The sequence below is a fragment of the Aquarana catesbeiana genome, linkage group LG04 (assembly GCF_042186555.1).
Source record: "Aquarana catesbeiana isolate 2022-GZ linkage group LG04, ASM4218655v1, whole genome shotgun sequence".
Classification (NCBI taxonomy): domain Eukaryota; kingdom Metazoa; phylum Chordata; class Amphibia; order Anura; family Ranidae; genus Aquarana; species Aquarana catesbeiana.
Genome location: NC_133327.1, coordinates 510,737,902 through 510,762,585, shown reverse-complemented (window position 1 = coordinate 510,762,585; position 24,684 = coordinate 510,737,902). Strand labels below are relative to the sequence as shown.

Genomic DNA, 24,684 nt, shown 5'->3' with positions numbered 1-24,684 from the left:
CATGGTCCTAAGTATTCAGACCCTTATCTGTCATACTCATATATTTAATTCAGGTGGTGTCCATTTCTTCTGATCATCCTTGAGATGATTCTACACCTTCATTTGAGTCCAGCTGTGTTTGATTATACTGATTGGACTTGATTAGGAAAGCCACACACCTGTCTATATAAGACCTTACAGCTCACAGTGCTTGTCAGAGCAAATGACAATCATGAGGTCAAAGGAACTGCCTGAAGAGCTCAGAAACAGAATTGTGGCAAGGCACAGATCAGGCCAAGGTTACAAAAAAATTTCTGCTGCACATAAGGTTCCTAAGAACACAGTGGCCTCCATAATCCTTAAATGAAAGAGGTTTGGGATGACCAGAACCCTTCCTAGAGCTGGCCGTCCGGCCAAACTGAGCTATCGGGGGAGAAGAGCCTTGGTGAGAGAGGTAAAGAAGAACCCAAAGATCACTGTGGCTGAGCTCCAGAGATGCAGTCGGGGGATGGTAGAAAGTTGTAGAAAGTCAACCATCACTGTAGCCCTCCACCAGTCGGGACTTTATGGCAGAGTGGCCCGACAGAAGCCTCTCTTCAGTGCAAGACACATGAAAGCCCGCATGGCGTTTGCTAAAAAAAAAACTGAAAGACTCTAAGATGGTGAGAAATAAGATTCTCTGGTCTGATGAGACCAAGATAGAAACTTTTTGGCCTTAATTCTAAGCGGTATGTGTGGAGAAAACCAGGCACTGCTCATCACCTGTCCAATACAGTCCCAACAATGAAGCATGGTGGTGGCAGCATCATGCTGTGGGGGTGTTTTTCAGCTGCAGGGACAGGATGACTGGTTGCAATCGAGGTAAAGATGAATGCAGCCAAGTACAGGGATATCCTGGATGAAAACCTTCTCCAGAGTGCTCAGGACCTCAGACTGGGCTGAAGGTTTACCTTCAAACAAGACAATGACCCTAAGCACACAGCTAAAATAACGAAGGAGTGGCTTCACAACAACTCTGTTTCTGTTCTTGAATGGCCCAGCCAGAGCCCTGACTTAAACCCAATTGAGCATCCCTGGAGAGACCTAAAAATGGCTGTCCACCAACGTTTACCATCCAACCTGACAGAACTGGAGAGGATCTGCAAGGAGGAATGGCAGAGGATCCCCAAATCCAGGTGTGAAAAACTTGTTGCATCTTTCCCAAAAAGACTCATGGCTGTATTAGATCAAAAGGGTGCTTCTACTAAATACTGAGCAAAGGGTCTGAATACTTAGGACCATGTGATATTTCAGTTTTTCTTTTTTTATAAATCTGCAAAAATGTCAACAATTCTGTGTTTTTCTGTCAATATGGGGTGCTGCGTGTACGTTAATGAGTAAAAAAATGAACTTAAATGATTTTAACAAATGGCTGCAATATAACAAAGAGTGAAAAATTTAAGGGGGTCTGAATACTTTCCGTCCACACTGTATATACACATACAGTGGATATAAAAAGTCCTGGTAAAATGTCAGGTTTCTGTGATGTAAAAAAAAAATGAGACAAAGATAAATCTTTTCAGAACTTCTTCCACTTTTAATGTGACCTATAAACTGTACAACTCAATTGAATAACAGACTGAAATCCTTTAGGTGGAGGGAAGTAAAATTAAAAAACTAAAATAATATGGTTGCATAAGTGTGCATACCCTTAAACTAATACTTTGTTGCATCACCTTTTGATTTTATTACAATACTCAGTCTTTTTGGGTATGAGTCTATCAGCATGGCACATCTTGACATCTGTCAGATTGCGAGGACATCTCCTGTACACAACCCTCTTCAGATCACGCCACAGATTTTCAATTAGATTCAGGTCTGGGCCATTTCAAAACGTTAATCTGTTTCTGGTGAAGTCATTCCTCTGTTGATATGGATGTATGCTTTGAGTTATTGTCATGCTGAAAGATGAAGTTCCTCTTCATGTTCAGCTTTCTAGCAGAAGCCTGAATGTTTTGTGCCAATATGGACTGTTTTTTGGAACTGTTCATAATTCCCTCTGTCTTGACTAAGGCCCCTGTTCCAGCTGAAGAAAACAACCCCAAAGCATGATGCTGCCACCACCATGCTGATGTTCTTTTGGCGATGTGCAATGTTGTTTTTGCACCAAACATATCTTTTGGAATTATAGCCAAAAAAAATCAGCCTTGGTTTCATCAGACGATAGCACATTTTCCCACAAGCATTTGGGAGACTTCAGATGTGTTTTTGCTAAATTTAGCTGGGCTTGGATGTTTTTCTTCAAAAGAAAAGGCTTCCATATTGCCACTCTACTCCATAGCCCAGACATATGAAGAATACGGGAGATTGTTGTCACATGTACCACACAGCTAGTACTTGCCAGATATTTCTGCAGATCCTTTAATGCTGATGTAGGCCTCTTGGCAGCCTCCCTGACCAGTTTTCTTCTTGTCTTTTCATCAATTTTGGAGGGACATCCAGTTCTTGGTAATGTCACTGTTGTGCTATATTTTCCCCACTTAATGGTGACTGTCTTCACTTTGTTCCATGGTATATCTAATGCCTTGGAAATTCTTTTGTATCCTTCTTCTGACTAATACCTTTTAACAATGAGATCCCTCTGATGCATTGCAAGCTCTCTGTGGACAATGGCTTTTGCTGTAGAATGCAACTAAATAAATGTCAGGAAAGACCTACCAGAACAGCCGAACTTTTTGGGGTTAATCAGAGGCACTGTAAATTATGCCAGGTGGGTACTGACTTCTATTTATCATGAGTTTGAATGTGATTGCTTAATTCTAAACACAACTACATCCCCAATTATAAGTTGTATGCAACCACATTATTTTATTTTTTAACCCCCCCCCCCCCTACAAAAAAAAAAAATTCATTTTTTTTTTTCAATTAAGTTGTACAGTTTAGAGGTCACATTAAAAGGTGGAAAAAGTTCTGATATGATTTCTTTGTCTCATTTTTTACATCACAGAAACCTGTGGGGTGTGTAGACTTTTTATATCCACAGTATCTCATAAAAATGAGTACACCTCTCACATTTTTGTAAATATTTTATTATATCTTTTACATATGACATCACTGAAGAAATTACACTTTGCTACAATGTAAAGTAGTGAGTGTGTAATTTTCTATAACTGTAAATTTGCTGTCCCCTCAAAATAACTCAACACACAGCCATTAATGTCAAAATCGCTGGCAACAAAAGAGAGTACACCCCTAAGTGAAAATGTCCAAATTGGGCCCAATTAGCCATTTTCACTCCCTGGTGTCATGTGACTCATTAGTGTTACAAGGTCTCAGGTGTGAATGGGGTGCAGGTGTGTTAAATTTGGTGTTATCACTCTCACTCTCTCATACTGGCCACTGAAAGTTCAATATGGCACCTCATGGCAAAGAACTCTCTGAGGATCTGAAAAAAGAATTGTTGCTCTACATAAAAATAGACCATACAGCGGTTTAACAGAACAGGTTACACTCAGAACAGGCCTCGCCATGGTCGACCGAAGAAGCTGAGTGCACGTACTCAGCATCATATCCAGATGTTGTCTTTGGGAAATAGACATATGAGTGCTGCTAGCATTGCTGCAGAGGTTGAAGGGGTGGGGGGTGTCAGCCTGTCAGTGCTCAGACCATACGCTGAACACTGCATCAAATTGGTCTGCATGGCTGTCGTCCGAGAAGGAAGCATCTACTAATGATGATGCACAAGAAAGCCCGCTAACAGTTTGCTGAAGACAAGCAGACTAAGGACATGGATTACTGGAACGATGTCCTGTGGTCTGATGAGACCAAGATAAACTTATTTGGTTCAGATGGTGTCAAGCATGTGTGGTGGCAACCAGGTGAGGAGAACAAAAACAAGTGCGTCTTGCCTACAGTCAAGCATGGTAGTGGGAGTGTCATGATCTGGGGCTGCATGAGTGCTGCCAGCACTGGGGAGCTACAGTTCAATGAGGGAACCATGAATGTCAACATGTACTGTGACATTCTGAAGCAGAGCATGATCCCCTCCCTTCAGAGACTGGGCCGCAGGGCAGTATTCCAACATAATGACCCCACACACGCCTCCAAGATGACCACTGCCTTGCTAAAGAAGCTGAGGGTAAAGGTGATGGACTGGCCAAGCATGTCTCCAGACCTAAACCCTATTGAGCATCTGTGGGGCATCCTCAAACAGAAGGTGGAGGAGCGCAAGGTCTCTAACATCCACCAGCTCTGTAATGTCATCATGGAGGAGTGGAAGAGGACTCCAGTGGCAACCTGTAAAGCTCTGGACAACTCCATGCCCAAGAGGGTTAAGGCAGTGCTGGAAAATAATGGTGGCCACACAAAATATGGACAATGTGGGCCCAATTTGGACATTTGCACTTAGGTGTGTACTCACTTTTGTTGCCAGCGGTTTAGACATTAATGGCTGTTTTGAGTTATTTTGAAGAGACAGCAAATTTACACTGTTATACAAGCTATACACTCAGTACTTTACATTGTAGCAAAGTGTCATTTCTTCAGTGTTGTCACATGAAAATATATAATAAAATATATTTACAATAATGTGATGGGTGTACCCACTTTTGTGAGATACTGTGTGTGTGTATGTATATATACACACACACACACACACACACACACACACACACACACACACACACACACACACACACACACACACAGTGCCTTGCAAAAGTATTCACCACCCCTTGGCATTTTTCATGTTTTGTTGCCTCACAACCTGGAATTAACATGGATTGTTTAAGGATTTGCATCATTTAAATTTACAGAACATGCTCACAACTTTGAAGATTTTTTTTTTTATTGTGAAGCAAACAATAAATAGGACAAAATAACAGAAAAAGTCAAAGTTCATAACTTTTCACCCCCCTAAAGTCAATACTTTGTAGAGCCACCTTTTGCGGCTATCACAGCTCCAAGTTGCTGCTCTATGAGTCTCTATGAGCTTGCCACATCTTACCACTGGGATTTTTGCCCATTCCGCCTTGCAAAACTGCTCCAGCTCCTTCAATTTGGATGGTTTGTGCTTGTGAACAGCAGTCTTTAATTCTGACCACAGATTTTCTATTGGATTAAGGTCTGGGCTTTGACTAGGCCATTCCAACACATTTACTTGTTTCCCCTTAAACCACTCAAGTGTTGCTTTAGCAGTGTGTTTGGGGTCCTTGTCCTGCTGGAAGGTGAACCTCCGTCCTAGCCTCAAATCTCACACAGAGTGGTACAGGTTTTGCTCGAGTATATCCCTGTATTTAGCACCATCCATCTTTTCCTCAACTCTGACCAGTTTTCCAGTCCCGACTGCTGAAAAACGCCAGACATAGCGTTTTCTTTGATGGCCAAAAAGTTGAATTTTAGTCTCATCAGACCAGAGCACCTTCCTCCATACATTTTGGGAGTCTCCCACATGCCTTTTCGCAAACTCAAAAAGTGCCATTTTGTTTTTCGCTGAAAGTAATGTCTTTCTTCTAGCCACTCTGCCATAAAGCCCAACTCTATGGAGCGTACGTCTTATTGTCGTCCTATGTACAGATACTCAAGCCTCTGCTGTGGAACTTTGCATCTCCTCCAGGGTTACCTTAGGTCTCTGTGCTGCCTCTCTGATTAATGCCCTCCTTGCCCGGTCCGTGAGTTTTTGTGTGCGGCCGTCTCTTGGCAGGTATGCTATTGTGCCATGTTCTTTCCATTTGGTTATGATAGAATTGATGGTGCTCCTAAGGATCATCAAAGATTTGGATATTTTTTTTTAACCTAACACTGACGTGTACTTCTCAACAACATTGTCCCTTACTTGTTTGGAGAGTTTGTTAGTCTTCATGGCAGTGTTTGTTTAGTGGTGCCTCTTGCTTAGGTGTTGCAGCCTCTGGGGCCTTTCAGAAGGCGTGTACTGTTTATGTAATGACAGATCATGTGACACGTACATTGCACACAGGTTGACATCATTTCACTAATTATGTGACTTCTGAAGGTAATTGTTGCACCAGAGCTTTTTATGGGATTCACAACAAAAGGGGTGAATACATACGCACATGCCAATTATCGTTTTTTTATTTCTGAAATATAGTTTTATGTATATATTTTTCTAATTTTACTTCACCAACTAAGACTATTGTGTTCTGATCCACCACATATAATTTAGATTAAAAAAAAACATTGAACTAAAGGCTGTAATGTAAGAAAATAGGGAAAAAGCCACGGGGGGTGAATACGTTTGCAAAGCACTGTGTTTGTGTATATATGTATATATATGTATGTATGTATATATATTATTTTTTTTTTTTTCTACGTATATGACTTAAAGGCACACTGTCATCTTAAGGCTGCAGTGGCATGTATTTTTTGTGAGATGAACCTTCAGACTTCATATAATTACTAAGTTAGTGACCAAATGGCCTGACAGATCGCAGCCATGCACCCCTGCTAGCTTTTAGAGGGGAAATGTAGAATCATGTTCCTTTAGCAAGGAGTATTGTACAGGGTGATGTTAAAAAGGTTGTGAAGTCACATATATGCGATACTTGTATCCGCTCTGCTTTATATACTTATAAAGTAGTGTGTGTCAGTTTTTTTTATAATTCTAATGCCAAATACCTTCTTTCGCCGCCCTGCACTCACGTGACCTCCCTCCGCTCTCCTTCCCCGATCTCAGGAGAGCTGTGGGAGGGGCTGAGATTACCCACCAAGGTCAGACAGCCAGCAGAGGAAGGTCATGTGACCGCAGAGCGACACTGTGAAAGAGGGTATTTGGGATTAGAATTTAAAGAAAAGGGACACAGTGTTTTATAGCTGTATAACGCAGGGAGGATACAAGTATCGAGGATATGTATTGCAGTGGAATAGATGCGAGAGGGGAGGGGTGGGGAGCAGATCGGCTCTGTAGACACAGACTAGAGCTGACAGGCAGGGAGGGAGGGGGAAAGGGGCAGACACATTCAGAACACAGTGGGATGACGGAAGCACGTAAATTACCACGGTATCATGGATCAGCAGCCATGTATACTGTGGTCAGTTCACACAGGGGGGCACAGGAACAGGCAGGATCAACTAGGTATTTTAGAACATAGAAAGGAACAAATTACACTACAACAGCGCTTTGCTGTTATCCATGCTTTAAAGGAAAAGGAGCATTTTTTTTATTTTTTTATTTTTTTTAGGTTAACAAATGCTTAAATCTACAGGTTGCAGGCTGGAATGTGTTTAGAAGGATCTTGGTAGCTGGGGGAGTCAGAGTTGTTCATTTTCTGATATGCCGAGAGAGCAGATACAACGTCTGTCTTGGGGACACTTGAACCTGCATGCCATAGAACTGAATGGAAAGACTCAGTGAATTGAGCTCAATAGCAAGGACATTTTTTTCTTGCTTTGCATTCTACAAAAGTGTGGGTTGGATTCTGATCACTAGGTATGGAAAATGCTCTCCATTTTTCTGTTTGTAATGCACCGTACACACGGTCGGATAGGACCTTGTTGTCGGAAATTCCGACCGTGTGTAGGCTCCATCACACATTTTCCATCGGATTTTCCGACACACAAAGTTTGAGAGCAGGCTATAAAATTTTCCGACAACAAAATACGTTGTCGGAATTTTCGATCGTGTGTACACAAATCCGACGCACAAAGTGCCACGCATGCTCAGAATAAATAAAGAGATGAAAGCTATTGGCTACTGCCCAGTTTATAGTCCCAACGTACGTGTTTTACGTCACCGCGTTCAGAACGATCGGATTTTCCGACAACTTTGTGCGACCGTGTGTATGCAAGACAAGTTTGAGCCAACATCCGTCGGAAAAAATCCTAGGATTTTGTTGTCGGAATGTCCGATCAATGTCCGACCGTGTGTACGGGGCATAATATTTTTGTGTATCAATCCCACTGTATTCTTTGTAGTTGTCTTTTTTTTTAATATAACTAAATGAACTCAGAGGTACTTGTAATTCACAGTGGGGAGAACCACATGTTGGCTATCTTATCGTTAAATGAAGTATTGTGTGATGTTATCAGGTCACTGTGTCTACAATTTTTTCTAATATTGAACTTTTCACTGACAGAACCATGAATTGCAAGATGACACAGTTCTTAATAAAATCAAGTTAGTAGATCCTGATCAGTTCCAGATGCCTGACTTGTGTGCAGAGGAGCTGGCCCTTATTTTGGGAGTCTGGTAAGTGATAATTTCATTATACTGAACATGTTTTTTTTATGATTTTGAAAATAAATGTCACCTTGTTGTAACGTGATTAAATATTTTAAATAGTGTAGAATGTGTTTCATTTAGAAAGATACAATATGGAAATCCTATTGCTTTTCCTGTAGTACTGAGAGAACATTTACCACTTAATTAAAATTCATTAGAATTACTAGTATCCAAATACAGTAAAACCTTGGTTTGATAGCGTTTTGCAAGACAAGCAACATTTTTTTTTATATATTTTGACTTGATATACAAGCGGGTATACAAGTAGTGTTATGTCACAACTGAGTATAAAAGAGAAGAGAGGCGCCTCCAAGTGTAGCAATATGGTTACATTTAATGAAGTTACATTTGGCAACTCACATGGTTGATGATTAAAAGAGGCACATCTAAGTATGCAGGCATCTGGTGTAAAGCTGTCCACATAAACCATCTTTCTCACCGCCATCATCCCTTCCACTCTGCACTCTACAGGCGGTTCAAGCCACGCTTTCATATCGCTTTACTGCAGGGTAGTCTTTCCGGTCACAATTGCAGACTGACAATGGTGAGAGTCAGCGGTGCAGAGAATGGTCAATCTGTACAGCTTTACCCGGATGCCTGCATACTTAGATGTGCCTCTTTTAACCACTTGCCGATCGCCTCACGCAGATATACTGCGGCAGAATGGCACGGGCAGGCAAAATCACGTACCTGTATGTGATCTGCCTCCCGCGGGTGGGGGGTCCGATGCCCGAGGCGGTCAGCTTCTGTCCGGGAGCGATCAGAGGTGAGGGGGAGGCCATCCATTCATGGCCCCCCCTCGCGATCACTCCCAGCCAATGAAATCCTTCCTCTGCTGCTGTATAGTAAACAGCGGCAGAGGAAGTGATGTAATCTCTCCTCGGCTCGGTATTTTCCGTTCCGGCGCCGAGGAGAGAAGACATCGATGTGAGTGCCCAACACACACAGTAGAACACGCCAGGCATGCTCTCCCCCCCCCCCCCCCCCCCGTCACAGTGACACCAAGCAGTTTTTTTTTTTCTGATTACTGCATTGGTGTCAGTTTGTAACAGTTAGTGTGGTAGGGCAGTTAGTGTTAGCCCCCTTCTTTAGGTCTAGGGTACCCCCCTAACAAAGTTTTAACCCCTTGATCACCCCCCGTCACTAGTGTCACTAAGCGATCATTTTTCTGATCGCTGTATTATTGTCACTGGTGACGCTAGTTAGGGAGGTAAATATATAGGTTCGCCGTCAGCATTTTATAGCGTCAGGGACCCCTATATACTACCTAATAAACCCCTTGATTGCCCCCTAGTTAACCCTTTCACCAGTGATCACCGTATAACTGTTACGGGTGACGCTGGTTAGTTAGTTTATATTTTATAGTGTCAGGGCACCCGGCGTTTATTACCTAATAAAGGTTTAGCCCCCTGATCGCCCGGCGGTGATATAAGTTAGGTTTTAGGATCAGATAGGGTCTGCGTCGCCCCAGGCAGCGTCAGGTTAGCGCCAGTACCGCTAACACCCACGCACGCACCATACACCTCCCTTAGTGGTATAGTATCTGAACGGATCAATATCTGATCCGATCAGATCTATACTAGCGTCCCCAGCAGTTTAGGCTTCCCAAAAACGCAGTGTTAGCGGGATCAGTCCAGATACCTGCTAGCACCTGCGTTTTGCCCCTCCGCCCAGCCCAGCTCACCCAAGTGCAGTATCGATCGATCAATCGATCACTGTCACTTACAACACACTAAACGCATAACTGCAGCGTTCGCAGAGTCAGGCCTGATCCCTGCGATCGCTAACTGTTTTTTTGGTAGCGTTTTAGTGAACTGGTAAGCACCAGCCCCAGGCAGCGTCAGGTTAGTGCCAGTAGCGCTAACACCCACGCACGCACCGTACACCTCCCTTAGTGGTATAGTATCTGAACGGATCAATATCTGATCCGATCAGATCTATACTAGCGTCCCCAGCAGTTTAAGGTTCCCAAAAACGCAGTGTTAGCGGGATCAGCCCAGATACCTGCTAGCACCTGCGTTTTGCCCCTCCGCCCAACCCAGCCCACCCAAGTGCAGTATCGATCGATCACCGTCACTTACAAAACACTAAACGCATAACTGCAGCGTTTAGATCAGGCCTGATCCCTGCAATCGCTAACAGTTTTTTTGGTAGTGTTTTGGTGAACTGGCAAGCACCAGTGGCCTAGTACACCCCGGTCGTAGTCAAACCAGCACTGCAGTAACACTTGGTGACGTAGCGAGTCCCATAAGTGCAGTTCAAGCTGGTGAGGTGGCAAGCACAAGTAGTGTCCCGCTACCACCAAGAAGAAGACAAACACAGGCCCGTCGTGCCCATAATGCCCTTCCTGCTGCATTCGCCAATCCTAATTGGGACCCCACCACTTCTGCAGCACCCGTACTTCCCCCATTCACATCCCCAACCAAATGCAGTCGGCTGCATGAGAGGCATTTTTCTCCCGAGTAACCCTACCCAACGAACCCCCCCAAAAAAAGATGTCGTGTCTGCAGCAAGCGCGGATATAGGCGTGACACCTGCTATTATTGTCCCTCCTGTCCTGACAATCCAGGTCTTTGCATTGGTGAATGTTTTGAACGCTACCATACACTAGTTGAGTATTAGCGTACAGCATTGCACAGACTAGATACACTTTCACAGGGTCTCCCAAAATGCCATCGCATTTTGAGAGACCCGAACCTGAAACCGGTTACAGTTACAAAAGTTACAGTTACAAGAAAAAAAAGTGTAAAAAAAAAAAAATATATATATATAAAAAAAAAAAAAAAAATAGTTGTCGTTTTATTGTTCTCTCTCTCTCTCTCTCTCTCTCTCTCTCTATTCTCTCTCTATTGTTCTGCTCTTTTTTACTGTATTCTATTCTGCAATGTTTTATTGTTATTATGTTTTATCATGTATATACTTTACTGTTTACTGTGTTTTATTGTTAACCATTTTTTTGACTTCAGGTACGCCATTCAGCTGCAGCGCGGATTTATTTATCTTGACAGCAACAGCGTTTGCTCCCACGATATATAAAGCCGTGACTCCAGCAGAGGTGATATATGCCGAAGCATGGGGGCGGAGGAGCGATTTGCTCCTACCTTTTGTGGGAGGATGCCCCCATGCTTCGGCATATATAAATTGTGCATGTATGCCCATCATTAGAAGTGGGTGGATGAAGGGAGGTATTCTAATGGTGGGCATACCCACCGATCAATCTCCTTTTTTCGTTCAGCCCACAGGATGCATGAAAAAAAAAAAAAGATTACAATGTATGCCCAACAAGGACCAGCAAAGTACTGATATGTTGCTGGACTTTGAGTGGTTATACCAGAATGATGCCTGCAGGTTTAGGTATTATCTTGGTATCATTCTTTTCAGCCAGTGGTTGGCTTTCATGCAAAAAGCAATCCTAGCGGCTAATTAGCTTCTAGACTGCTTTTACAAGCAGTGGGAGGGAATGCCCCCCCCACCATCTTCCATGTTTTTCTCTGGCTCTCCTGTCCCAAGGGGGAACCTGAGAATGCAGCCGGTGATTCAGCCAGCTGACCATAGAGCTGATCAGAGACCAGAGTGGCTCCAAACATCTCTATGGCCTAAGAAACCGGAAGCTACGAGCATTTCATGACTTAGATTTCGCCGGATGTAAACAGTGCCATTGGGAAATTGGGAAGGCATTTTATCACACCGATCTTGGTGTGGTCAGGTGCTTTGAGGGCAGAGGAGAGATCTAGGGTCTAATTGACCCCAATTTTTTCAAAAATAGTACCTGTCACTACCTATTGCTATCATAGGTGATATTTACATTCCCTGAGATAACAATAAAAATGATTAAAAAAAAATGAAAGGAACAGTTTAAAATAGGATAAAACAACAAAAAAAAAAGCACCCCTGTCCCCCCCTGCTCTCGTGCAAAGGCGAACGCAAGCGTCGGTCTTGCGTCAAATGTAAACAGCAATTGCACCATGCATGTGAGGTATCGCCGCGAAGGTCAGATCGAGGGCAGTAATTTTAGCAGTAGACCTCCTCTGTAAATCTAAAGTGGTAACCTGTAAAGGCTTTTAAAAATGTATTCAGTTTGTCGCCACTGCACGTTTGTGCGCAATTTAAAGCATGTCATCTTTGGTATCCATGTACTCGGCCTAAGATCATCTTTTTTATTTCATCAAACATTTGGGCAATATAGTGTGTTTTAGTGCATTAAAATTTAAAAAAGTGTTTTTTTTTCCCAAAAAAATGCGTTTGAAAAATCGCTGCGCTGTGTGAAAAAAAAATGAAACACCCACCATTTTAATCTGTAGGGCATTTGCTTTAAAAAAATATATATAATGTTTGGGGGTTCAAAGTACATGAAAAAAATATTTTTTTTTGCAAGAAAATTAAACAAAAAGTGTCAGAAAGGGCTTTGTCTTCAAGTGGTTAGAAGAGTGGGTGATGTGTGGCATAAGCTTCTAAATGTTGTGCATAAAATGACAGGACAGTTCAAATCCCCCCAAATGACCCCATTTTGGAAAGTAGACACCCCAAGCTATTTGCTGAGAGGCATGTCGAGTCCATGGAATATTTTATATTGTGACACAAGTTGCGGGAAAAAGACAAATTTTTTTTTTTTGAACAAAGTTGTCACTAAATGATATATTGCTCAAACATGCCATGGGAATATGTGAAATTACACCCCAAAATACATTCTGTTGCTTCTCCTGAGTATGGGGATACCACATGTGTGAGACTTTTTGGGAGCCTAGCCACGTACGGGACCCCGAAAACCAAGCACCACCTTCAGGCTTTCTAAGGGCGTAAATTTCTGATTTCACTCTTCACTGCCTATCACAGTTTCGGAGGCCATGGAATGCCCAGGTGGCACAACCCCCCCCCAAATGACCCTATTTTGGAAAGTAGACACCCCAAGCTATTTGCTGAGAGGTATAGTGAGTATTTTGCAGACCTCACTTTTTGTCACTTTGAAAATTGAAAAAAGAAAAAAAATTTTTTTTTTTTTTTTTTCTTCTCTTTCTTCATTTTCAAAAAGAAATGAGAGCTGCAAAATACTCACCATGCCTCTCCGCAAATAGCTTGGGGTGTCTACTTTCCAAAATGGGGTCATTTGGGAGGGGTTTGTGCCACCTGGGCATTCCATGGCCTCCGAAACTGTGATAGGCAGTGAAGAGTGAAATAAAAAATTTACGCCCTTAGAAATCCTGAAGGCGGTGATTGGTTTTTGGGCCCCGTACGCGGCTAGGCTCCCAAAAAGTCCCACACATGTGGTATCCCCGTACTCAGGAGAAGCAGCTGAATGTATTTTGGGGTGCAATTCCACATATGCCCATGGCCTGTGTGAGCAATATATCACTTAGTGACAACTTTGTGCAAAAAAAAAAAAAAAAAATTGTCACTTTCCCGCAACTTGTGTCAAAATTTAAAATATTCCATGGACTCAACATGCATCTCAGCAAATAGCTTGGGGTGTCTACTTTCCAAAATGGGGTCATTTGGGGGGGTTTGTGCCATCTGGGCATTTTATGGCCTTCAAAACTGTGATAGGTAGTGAGGAGTAAAATAAAAAATTTACGCCCTTAGAAATCCTGAAGGCGGTGATTGGTTTTCGGGGCCCCGTACGCGGCTAGGCTCCCAAAAAGTCCCACACATGTGGTATCCCCATACTCAGGAGAAGCAGCTGAATGTATTTTGAGGTGCAGTTCCACATATGCCCATGGCCTGTGTGAGCAATATATCATTTAGTGACAACTTTTTGTAATTTTTTTTTTTGTCATTAATCACTTGGGACAAAAAAAAATAATATTCAATGGGCTCAACATGCCTCTCAGCAACTTCCTTGGGGTGTCTACTTTCCAAAATTGTGTCATTTGGGGGGGGGGGGTTGTACTGCCCTGCCATTTTAGCACCTCAAGAAATGACATAGGCAGTCATAAAATAAAAGCTTTGTAAATTCCAGAAAATGTACCCTAGTTTGTAGACGCTATAACTTTTGCCCAAACCAAAAAATATACGCTTATTGACATTTTTTTTACCAAAGACGTGGCTGAATACATTTTTGGCCTAAATGTATGACTAAAATTGAGTTTATTGGATTTTTTTTTATAACAAAAAGTAGAAAATATCATTTTTTTTCAAAATTTTCTGTCTTTTTCCGTTTATAGCGCAAAAAATAAAAACGGCAGAGATGATCAAATACCATCAAAAGAAAGCTCTATTTGTGGGAAGAAAAGGACGCAAATTTTGTTTGGGTACAGCGTTGCATGACCGCGCAATTAGCAGTTAAAGCAACGCAGTGCCAAATTGTAAAAAGTGCTCTGGTCAGGCAGGGGGTAAATCCTTCCAGGGCTGAAGTGGTTAATCGACTATGCGAGTTGCTAAATGTTGTACCTTCATTAAATGTTACCATATTGCTACACTTAGAGGCAGCACTTTTCTCTTTTATACTCTGTAGTTTCTAATGGATTTTGCTTCTATACCCCTTGTGGAGGATTCATTTGTGGGGTGGACATTTTATGGTTACACAGCCTGGTCACATTGCTATAATCTTTTTATATGTACTATAAACTTAAGGACCTATAAGCAAATGGTTGTTGAACGAATACTTTTAGTTTCCGTTATTTTTTATGGGGATATTCGCTTTGATATACTAGTGCTTTGGATTACAAGCATGTTTCTGGAACAAATTATGCTCACAATCTAAGGTTTTACTGTATTACTTTTTTCCTTCAGAGGAAAATGAAAAATAAGCGAACTATGAATAAAAAAAAAAAACCTGCGCAAAGTTTGTATTTCATCTTTATCTTTTATTCACATGTTTTGAGTAAGGAACTTTGAGGGTTTTTCTGTTTACTTATAAAGGTGTCCAATCTCCTTTTAAAGTGTAAATTACACCATTTTGGAAAGTAGACACCCCAAGCAAATTTCCGAGAGGCACGTTGAGCCCATTGAATATTATTTTTTTTTGTCCCAAGTGATTGAATAATGACAAAAAAAAAAAAAATTACAAAAAGTTGTCACTAAATGATATATTGCTCAAACATGCCATGAGCATATGTGGAATTACGCCCCAAAATACATTCTGCTGCTTCTCCTGAGTACAGGGATACCACATGTGTGTGACTTTTTGGGAGCCTAGCCGTGTACGTGGTACCAAAACCAAGCACCGCCTTCAGGATTTCTAAGGGCGTACATTTTTTATATTACTCCTCACTACCTATCGAAGTTTTGAAGGCCATAAAATGCCAAGATGGCACGAAACCCCCCTAAATGACCTCATTTTGGAAAGTAGACGCCCCAAGCTATTTGCTGAGAGGCATGTTGAGTCCATGGAATATTTTATATTTTGCCACAAGTTGCAGGAGAATGACAAACTTTTTTTTTTTTTTTTTGCACAAAGTTGTCACTAAATGTGTCTAAGTGTGTCTACTTTCCAAAATAGGGTCATTTGGGGGGGTTTTGTGCCACCTGGGCATTCCATGGCCTCCGAAACTGTGATAGGCAGTGAAGAGTGAAATCAAAAATTTACGCCCTTAGAAAGCCTGAAGGTGGTGCTTGGTTTTCGGGGTCCCGTACGCGGCTAGGCTCCCAAAAAGTCTCATACATGTGGTATCCCCCTACTCAGGAGAAGCAACAGAATGTATTTTGGGGTTTAATTTCACACATTCCCATGGCATGTTTGAGCAATATATCATTTAGTGATAACTTTGTGCAAAAAAAATTTGTCTTTTTCCTGTGTCACAATATAAAATATTCCATGGACTCGACAGACCTCTCAGCAAATAGCTTGGGGTGTCTGCTTTCCAAAATGGGGTCATTTGAGGGGGTTTTGAACTGTCCTGGCATTTTATGCACAACATTTAGAAGCTTATGTCACACATCACCCACTCTTCTAACCACTTGAAGACAAAGCCCTTTCTGACACTTTTTGTTTACATGAAAAAATTATTTTTTTTTGCAAGAAAATTACTTTGAACCCCAAAACATTATATATTTTTTAAGGCAAATGCCCTACAGATTAAAATGGTGGGTGTTTCATTTTTTTTTTCACACAGTATTTGCGCAGCGATTTTTCAAACGCATTTTTTGGGGGAAAAAACACACTTTTTAAAATTTTAATGCACTAAAACACACTATATTGCCCAAATGTTTGATGAAAATAAAAAAGATGATGTTAGGCCGAGTACATGGATACCAAACATGACATGCTTTAAAATTGCGCACAAACGTGCAGTGGCGACAAACTAAATACATTTTTAAAAGCTATTAAAAGCCTTTACAGGTTACCACTTTAGATTTACAGAGAAGGTCTACTGCTAAAATTACTGCCCTCGATCTGACCTTCGTGGTGATACCTCACATGTATGGTGCAATTGCTGTTTACATTTGACGCCAGACCGACGCCTGTGTTCACCTTTGCGTGAGAGCAGGGGGGGACAGGGGTGCTTTTTTTTTTTTTTTTTTTTTTCTTTATTATTTTTTTGCTTTTTTATCTTATTTTTAAACTGTTCCTTTCATTTTTTTTAATTTTTTTTAATCATTTTTATTGTTATCTCAGGGAATGTAAATATCCCCTATGATAGCAATAGGTAGTGACAGGTACTCTTTTTTGAAAAATTTGGGGTCTGACCACACCAAGATCGGTGTGATAAAATGCTTTCCCAATTTCCCAATGGCGCTGTTTACATCCGGTGGAATCTAAGTCATGAAATGCTCGTAGCTTCCAGTTTCTTATGCCATAGAGATGTTTGGAGCCATTCTGGCCTCTGATCAGCTCTATGGTCAGCTGGCTGAATCACTGGCTGCATTCTCAGGTTCCCTGTTGGGACAGGAGAGCCAGGGAAAAACATGGAAGACGGTGGGGGGGGGGCATTCCCTCCCACTGCTTGTAAAAGCAGTCTAGAGGCTAATTAGCCACTAGGATTGCTTTTACATGAAAGTCGACCGCTGGCTGAAAAGAATGATACCAAGATGATACCTAAACCTGCAGGCATCATTCTGGTATAACCACTCAAAGTCCAGCAACATACCAGTACGTTGCTGGTCCTTGTTGGGCATATATTGTAAACCTTTTTTTCATGCAGCCTGTGGGCTGCATGAAAAAAAGAGATTGATCGGTGGGTATGCCCACCATTAGAATACATCCCTTCATCCACCCACTTCTAATGATGGCCATACATGCACCGTATATATATGCCGAAGCATGGGGGCATCCTCCCGCAAAAGTTAGGAGAAAATTGCTCCTCCACCCTCTGCTGCCCCCATGCTTCGGCACATATGCTGAAGTATGTAACTGTTTTGGTGAAATCACCTCCGACAGCGCTGGAGTCACGGCTTTATGTATCGTGAGAGCAAATGCTGTTGCTGTCAAGATAAATAAATCCGCGCTGCAACTGAATGGCGTACCTGCTAAGCAAATGATTGTTAACAATAAAACAAAGTAACATTACAGTATAACAGTAAGACTTACCATACCTGCAAAGCAAATACAAAAAAAATAGTAAAAAATAAAACCTTTAACGCAACCTGTGCCTAAAATATATATATACCGAAGCATGGGGGCATCCTCCCGCAAAAGTTAGGAGCAAATCGCTCCTCCGCCCTCTGCTGCCCCCATGCTTCGGCATATATGCTGAAGTATGTAACTGTGGTGGTGAAATCACCTCCGACAGCACTGGAGTCACTGCTTTATGTATCGTGGGAGCAAATGCTGTTGCTGTCAAGATAAATAAATCCGCTCTGCAGCTTTATGACGTACCGGAAAACAAAAAAATGGTTAACAATAAAACACATTAAACCGTAAAGTATAAAAAAAAATTGCATACCTATAAAGCAAACATGATAAAAACATAATAACAATTCGGGTCTCTTAAAATGCGATGGCATCTTGGGAGACCCTGTGAAAGTGTGTCCTAGTCTGTGCAGTGCTGTACCCTACGCTAATACTCAACTAGTGTATGGTAGCGTTCAAAACATTCACCAATGCAAAGACCAGGATTGTCAGGACAGGAGGGACAATAATGGCGGGTGTCACGCCTATATCCGCGCTTGCTGCAGACACAACATCTTTTTTGGGGGGCTCGTTGGGTAGGGGTACTCGGGAGGACATAAAGAAAATGCCTCTCATGCTGCCGGCTTACTGCATTTGGTTGGGGAAGGTGAGGTGGAGCACCGTCTGGAAACAGAAGGGCTCTGACGATCTCTTCCTGGAATCTAAGGAAGAATACAGTCCATCCTGAATCTCTGTATAGCACATAAGCGTTCAGCAAAGCCAATTGAAATAAATAAACAGACACTTTTTTGTACCAGCGTCTGGCCTTATGGGCAACTAGGTACGGCGCCAACAACTGGTCATTGAGGTCCACCCCTCCCATGTTAAGGTTATATTCATGGACACAGAGGGGTTTCTCCACAACACCAGTCGCCGTAGTAATTTGGACCGTTGTGTCTGCATGAAGGGAGGTAAGAACGAAAACATTCTTATTATGCTTCCACTTCATAGCGAGCAAATTATTACACTGCAAGCAGGCTCTCTCCCCCAGCCTAAGATGGAAATCTACATGCCGCTGGGGAAAGCCCCGGCGATTAGGTCACACGGTGCCACATGCTCCAATCTGATGATCAAAAAGGTGACTAAAAAGTGGCACGCTCGTGTAATAATTGTCCATGTACAAGTGGTACCCCTTTCCGAATAAGGGTGACACCAAGTCCCACACAATCTTGCCAGCGCTTCCTATGTAGTCAGGGCAGTTTGTCGGCTCTACGTGACTATCTTTTCCCTCATAAACCATAAAACTACATGTATAGCCTGTGGCCCTTTCACAGAGCTTATACATCTTGACCCCGTATCTGGCACGCTTGCTGGGAAGGTACTGTTTGAATGACAAGCGACCAGAAAACTTAATCAGGGACTCATCAACGCAGACAACTTGATGGGGAGTAAACAAGTCTGCAAAACGTTGGTCGAAGTGGTTTACGAGGGGCCGAATATTGTAGAGCCGATCGTATTCACGAGGACGACAGAGTTCATTGTCATTGAAGTGCATGAACCGCAAATTTTGCTCGTATCGTGCCCTGGCCATGGAAGCAGAGAACACAGGCATATGGTGAATTGGGTCAGTGGACCAATATGACCGCAACTCACTCTTTTTGGTTATGCCCATGAGGAGGGAAAGGCCCAGAAAGATCTTAAAAAAAATCCAGTGACGTAAAATCAACTGTTTCCACCTGAATGCCGGGTTGGCCAGTGAATGGGGGAAGTACGGGTGCTGCAGAAGTGGTGGGTTCTCAATTAGGATTGGCGAATGCAGCAGGAAGGGCACTATGGGCACGACAGGCCTGTGTTTGTCTTCTTGGTGGCAGCGGGACACTACTTGTGCTTGCCACCTCGCCAGCTTGAACTGCACTTATGGGGCTCGCCACGTCACCAAGTGTTACTGCAGTGCTGGATGTACAACCAGGGTGTACTAGGCCGCTGGTGCTTGCCAGTTCACCAGAAGGAATAGCGGCTCTAGTATTTCTCTGCTCCATACGAGGGACCTGCGGTTCTTGCACATCAAGGACAGAAGAAGAAGTTCGGGGTCTGGTACGCCTGACCTTGGCAGGGACCACAACTCCGTCGTCAGAGCTATCTGTCATGGAGCCGCTGTCGTCTACAGGATCGTATTCTGAGCCTTAATCTGACAGATGAGTGACTTCCTCTTCACTATCTGTCATGCTCAGAAACGTGTAGGCCTCTTCACTAGTGTACCTTCGATTTGCCATTTTGGGCTCTAAATTTAGTGGTACACTAGTGAGACTCACAGGCAAAAAAGCTCCTGACTGTTAGCGACTGTATCAAAAGCTACCAACAAAAACTGTTAGCGATCGCAGGGATCAGGCCTGACTCTGCGAACGCTGCAGTTATGTGTGTTTAGTGTTTTGTAAGTGACAGTGATTGATCGATACTGCACTTGGGTGGGCTTGGCAGGGCAGGGCTGGGCCAAGGGGCAAAACGCAGGTCCTAGCAGGTATCTGGGCTGATCCCGCTAACACTGCGTTTTTTGGGAACCCTAAACTGATGGGGATGCTAGTATAGATCTGATCGGATCAGATATTGATCCGTTCAGATACTATACCGCTAAGGGAGGTGTATGGTGCGTGCCTGGGTGTTAGCGGTACTGGCGCTAACCTGGCGCTGCCTGGGACGACGCAGACCTTATCTGACCCTAAAAGCTAACTTATATCACCGCTGGGCGATTAGAGGGTTAAACCTTTATTAGGTAATAAACAGCGGGTGCCCTGAAACTATAAAAAATCAAACTAACTAACCAGCGTCACCCGTAACAGTTATACGGTGATCACTGGTGAAAGGGTTAACTAAGGGGCAATCAGGGTATTAAAACCTTTATTAGGTAGTATATAGGGGTCCCTGACGCTATAAAACACTGACGTCGAACCTATATACTTACCTCCCTAACTAGCGTCACCTGTGACACTAATACAGCGATCAGAAAAACGATCGCTTAGTGACACTGGCGACGGGGGGTGATCAAGGGGTTAAAACTTTATTAGGGGGGGGTTAGGGGGGTATCCTAGACCTAAAGGGGGCTACCACTAACTGCCCTACCACTTATAACTGTCACAGGGGGGTGATGGGGGGTGAAAAGTGTGCCTAGTGTGTTCTACTGTTAGTGTAGTGTTGGTGCAACTCACATCGATGTCTTCTCTCCTCCGCACCGTAACGAAAAGACTGTTTACATTACAGTAGCAGAGGAAGATTGTATTTCGTTGGGAGCGATCGCAAGGGGGTGGCCATGAATGAGTGGCCTCCCCCTCAGCCTGGATCGCTCCCCTAATGAAGCCGACCGCTTCGGGCACCGCGGGAGGCAGATCACGTACCAGGTATGTGATTTTGCCTGCTCGTGCTATTCTGCCGCAGTATGTCTGCGTTAGGCGGTTGGCAAGTGGTTATTGACATCCCTACATTATGGGTGTCATTCATTTTTTCCTTTGGTTCCATATGTTAGTTTTCTGCTACTGCTCGTGATGGTGGTCTAATATTTGACTTCACTTTTACAGTGCCTTGATAAGTATTCATACCCCTTAAAATTTTCTATATTTGTCATGTTACAACCAAAAACGTAAATGTATTTTATTGGGATTTTGTGGGATACACAAAGTGGCACATAATTGTGAAGTGGAAGGAAAATGATAAATGGTTTTCCAAATTTTTTAGAAATATCTGAAAAGTGTGATGTGCATTTGTATTCAGCCCCTCTGAGTCTGAATACTTTGTAGTACCACCTTTCAATGCAATTACAACTGCAAGTCTTTTGGGGTATGTCTCTACCATCTTTACACATCTACAGAGTGAAATGTTTGCCCATTGTTCTTTGCAAAATAGCTCAAGCTCTGTCAGATTGGATGGAGAGCGTCTGTTGACAGCAATTTTCAAGTCTTGCCACAGATTCTCAATTGGATTTAGGTCTGGACTTTAACTGGGCCATTCTAACACATGAATATGTTTTGATCTAAACCATTCCATTGTAGCTCTCTCTGTATGTTTAGGATTGTTGTCCTGCTGGAAGGTAAACCTCCATCCCAGTCTCAAGTCTTTTGCAGACTCTAACAGGTTTTCTTCTAAGATTGCCCTGTGTTTGGCTCCATACAACTTCCCATCAACTCTGACCAGCTTCCCTGTCCCTGCTGAAGAAAGGCATCCCCACAACAGGAGGCTGCCACCACCATGTTTCACGGTGGGAATGGTGTGTTCAGGGTGATGTGCAGTGTATGTTTTCCGCCACACATAGTGTTTTGCTTTTAGGCCAAAAAGTTCAAATTTGGTCTCATCTGACCAGAGCACCTTCTGCCACATGTTTGCTGTGTCCCCCACATGTCTTCTCACAAACTGAAAATGGGACTTCTTATGGCTTTCTTTTAACAATGGCTTTCTTCTTGCCACTCTTTCATAAAGGCCAGATTTATGGAGTGCATGACTAATAGTTGTCCTGTGGACAGATTCGCCCACCTGAGCTGTGGATCTCTGCAGCTAATCCTGAGTTACCATGGGCCTCTTGGCTGCTTCTCTGATTAATGCTCTCCTTGCCTGGCTTGTCACTTTAGGTGGACGGCCATGTCTTGTTAGGTTTGCAGTTGTGTCATACTCTTTCCATTTTCATATGATGTATTGAACAATGCCCGTAAGATGTTCAAAGTTTGGGATATTTTCTTACAACCTAATCCTGATTTAAACTTCTCCGCAACTTTATCCCTGACCTGTCTGGTGTGTTGGTTGGCCTTCATAAATGTTTGTTCACCAATGATCTCTAACAAACCTCTGAGGGCTTCGCAGAACAGCTGTATTTATGCTGAGCATAAATTACACACAGGTGGACACACAGTGTTTACTAATAAGATGACTTCTGAAGTCAATTGGTTCCACTAGATTTTAGTTAGGGGTATCAGCGTAAAGGGGGCTGAATACAAGTGCATGCCACATTTTTCAGATATTTATTTGTAACATTTTTTAAAAATTGTTGAAAACCATTTATCATTTCCCTTCCACTTCACAATTATGTGCCACTTTGTGTTGGTCTATCACATAAAATCCCCATAAAATTACGTTTTTAATTGTAACATGACAAAATGTTGAAAATTTAAAGGGGTATGAATACTTTTTCAAGGCACTGTATTTGCTTTTTTCAGACTCTTCTTTCTCTTGTCCTTGTTTAATCTCCGTACACAATCTTTAAGGCAGGGTTTCTCTCAACCAGGGTTATATGGAACCCTAGGGTTTTTTCAGAGATTGCTAGGGGTTCCTTGAGCAATAAGCATTTTCTGCCTCTGAGATGAAAACAATGAACTTTTTAGCTATTTGTAAGAGTGGGTTCTTCCCAATGACTACATATGTAAGAACAGGGCTTGACAAATTTGCTTTGAAACTAGGAGCCAGCTAAAGAACATAGGGGCCAGGTGCCTGGACTAGCATGTCCGGGGCATTAGGCAATAGGAATTGGTCAGTGGTTTAGCGTGGATTATCAGCGGCTGGGGCAAGGCAATTAATTTTTGCCCCCTAACCTAACCTGTGGACTTTTAGCACTCCATAAGTCCCTTCCACTGTTCTGCTGAAACAGATTATTAATGGCTCCCCCGTTATTCAGAGCCTTAGGCTCCGATTGGCTGCCAGCAGCCTTTTATTATTGGTTGAGTCAAAGAGCTATCACAGATTCAGTCAATAATAGGCTGCAGGCTGTGGGTAGCCAATCAGAAACTTTGGCTGTAAATAATGAGGAAAAGGGGGCCTTTATTAATGCTAATGCGTCGCAGCAGAGTGGCCTGCTGCCAGCCTATAACCATGACGTATAGTGGGGGGCAATCCAGCAAAGATACATAACAATAAATTCAGCAAAGAGACATCCCAATCCAGCAAAGAGACATCCCAATCCAGCAATGATACATTTCTATATAACAAAGAGACAGACCAATTCAGCAGAGCCATTCCCATATATATTAAGCAAAGAGATAATCCAATCCAGCAAAGAGACATTCCAATCCATCAAAAAGACATCCCTATACATTCAGCAAATGACTTCCTAGTCCAGCAAAGAGACATCGCAATCCAACAGAGACATTCCCATATACAAAGACAGCCCAATCCAGCAAAGAGGCAGCCCAATCAAGCAAAGAGACATCCCACCCAGCAAAGAGACATCCCCATATGAAGTAATTGGTACAATAAATATTATTCGAGGGTGGTTACGGATTCCCTCTATCTATTGCATCTGTGTATTAACTTGTCTAATCCCCTAGTTAGCTAGTCTATTAAAACTCTGATCATAATGTTACTGTTGATATCACAATAATACAAGGTTAGCAATGAGACCAAGCACACAGCTTAATAAAACAAAGTCTTATTTATTTCCCAAGAAAATAGGAAAATGCTAACATAAAATACTAAGGAAAGATATTACAAACATATACCAACAGAACACATAATACAAGAATATCAAAGATACTTATCACAATTCTTTCCTCGAGGCTTGTATCATCAGGCTGGGCTCAGATGGCAAAGAAATAGCCATGAGGCTCAAAATGATGGAGAGAGCCATATGGCCCAGGCAGAAACCGAGAATGATAAGGGGTAGAGACAGAGATAGCTCTTTAACTTGTTCAGTGCTTTATACTTCAGTCATACACCATCCAGACCCAACCCCCATTGCCATCTCATCTAGACTTTTGACGAATCAGTATTTATGGGGCAGTCCTCAACAGATTATATTACTGTCCGTCCTGTATTAGCCTCTAGGGGCAGCATTGTCCTTGTATGATGTCTCTGTATCCTAGGTAAATCTTCAATTTTAGCTGGCCCTTTGATCTTCTGTAGCAGGACATTCATCAATCATCTTGTCAGCTATAGTCCTTTTGAAGCTCTCTCACATGGCTTTATAACACTAGATGGATAGGATAGCTTTTGTTTAGCCTAGATGGAGGCCTAAACTCTACAAAGCTTTGATGTG

The 24,684-nt window shown here is 42.6% G+C and overlaps 1 protein-coding gene across 1 annotated transcript in view; it reads left to right on the top strand.

Moving 5' to 3' along the window:
• TTC27 (tetratricopeptide repeat domain 27) overlaps positions 1-24,684 on the top strand; it is a 795,933-nt gene that overhangs the window by 331,445 nt on the left and 439,804 nt on the right. Inside the window, exon 9 of the mRNA XM_073627729.1 lies at positions 8,049-8,161. Within this exon, the coding sequence (XP_073483830.1) occupies positions 8,049-8,161 (113 nt within the window). The remainder of the gene's footprint in view (positions 1-8,048; positions 8,162-24,684) is intronic.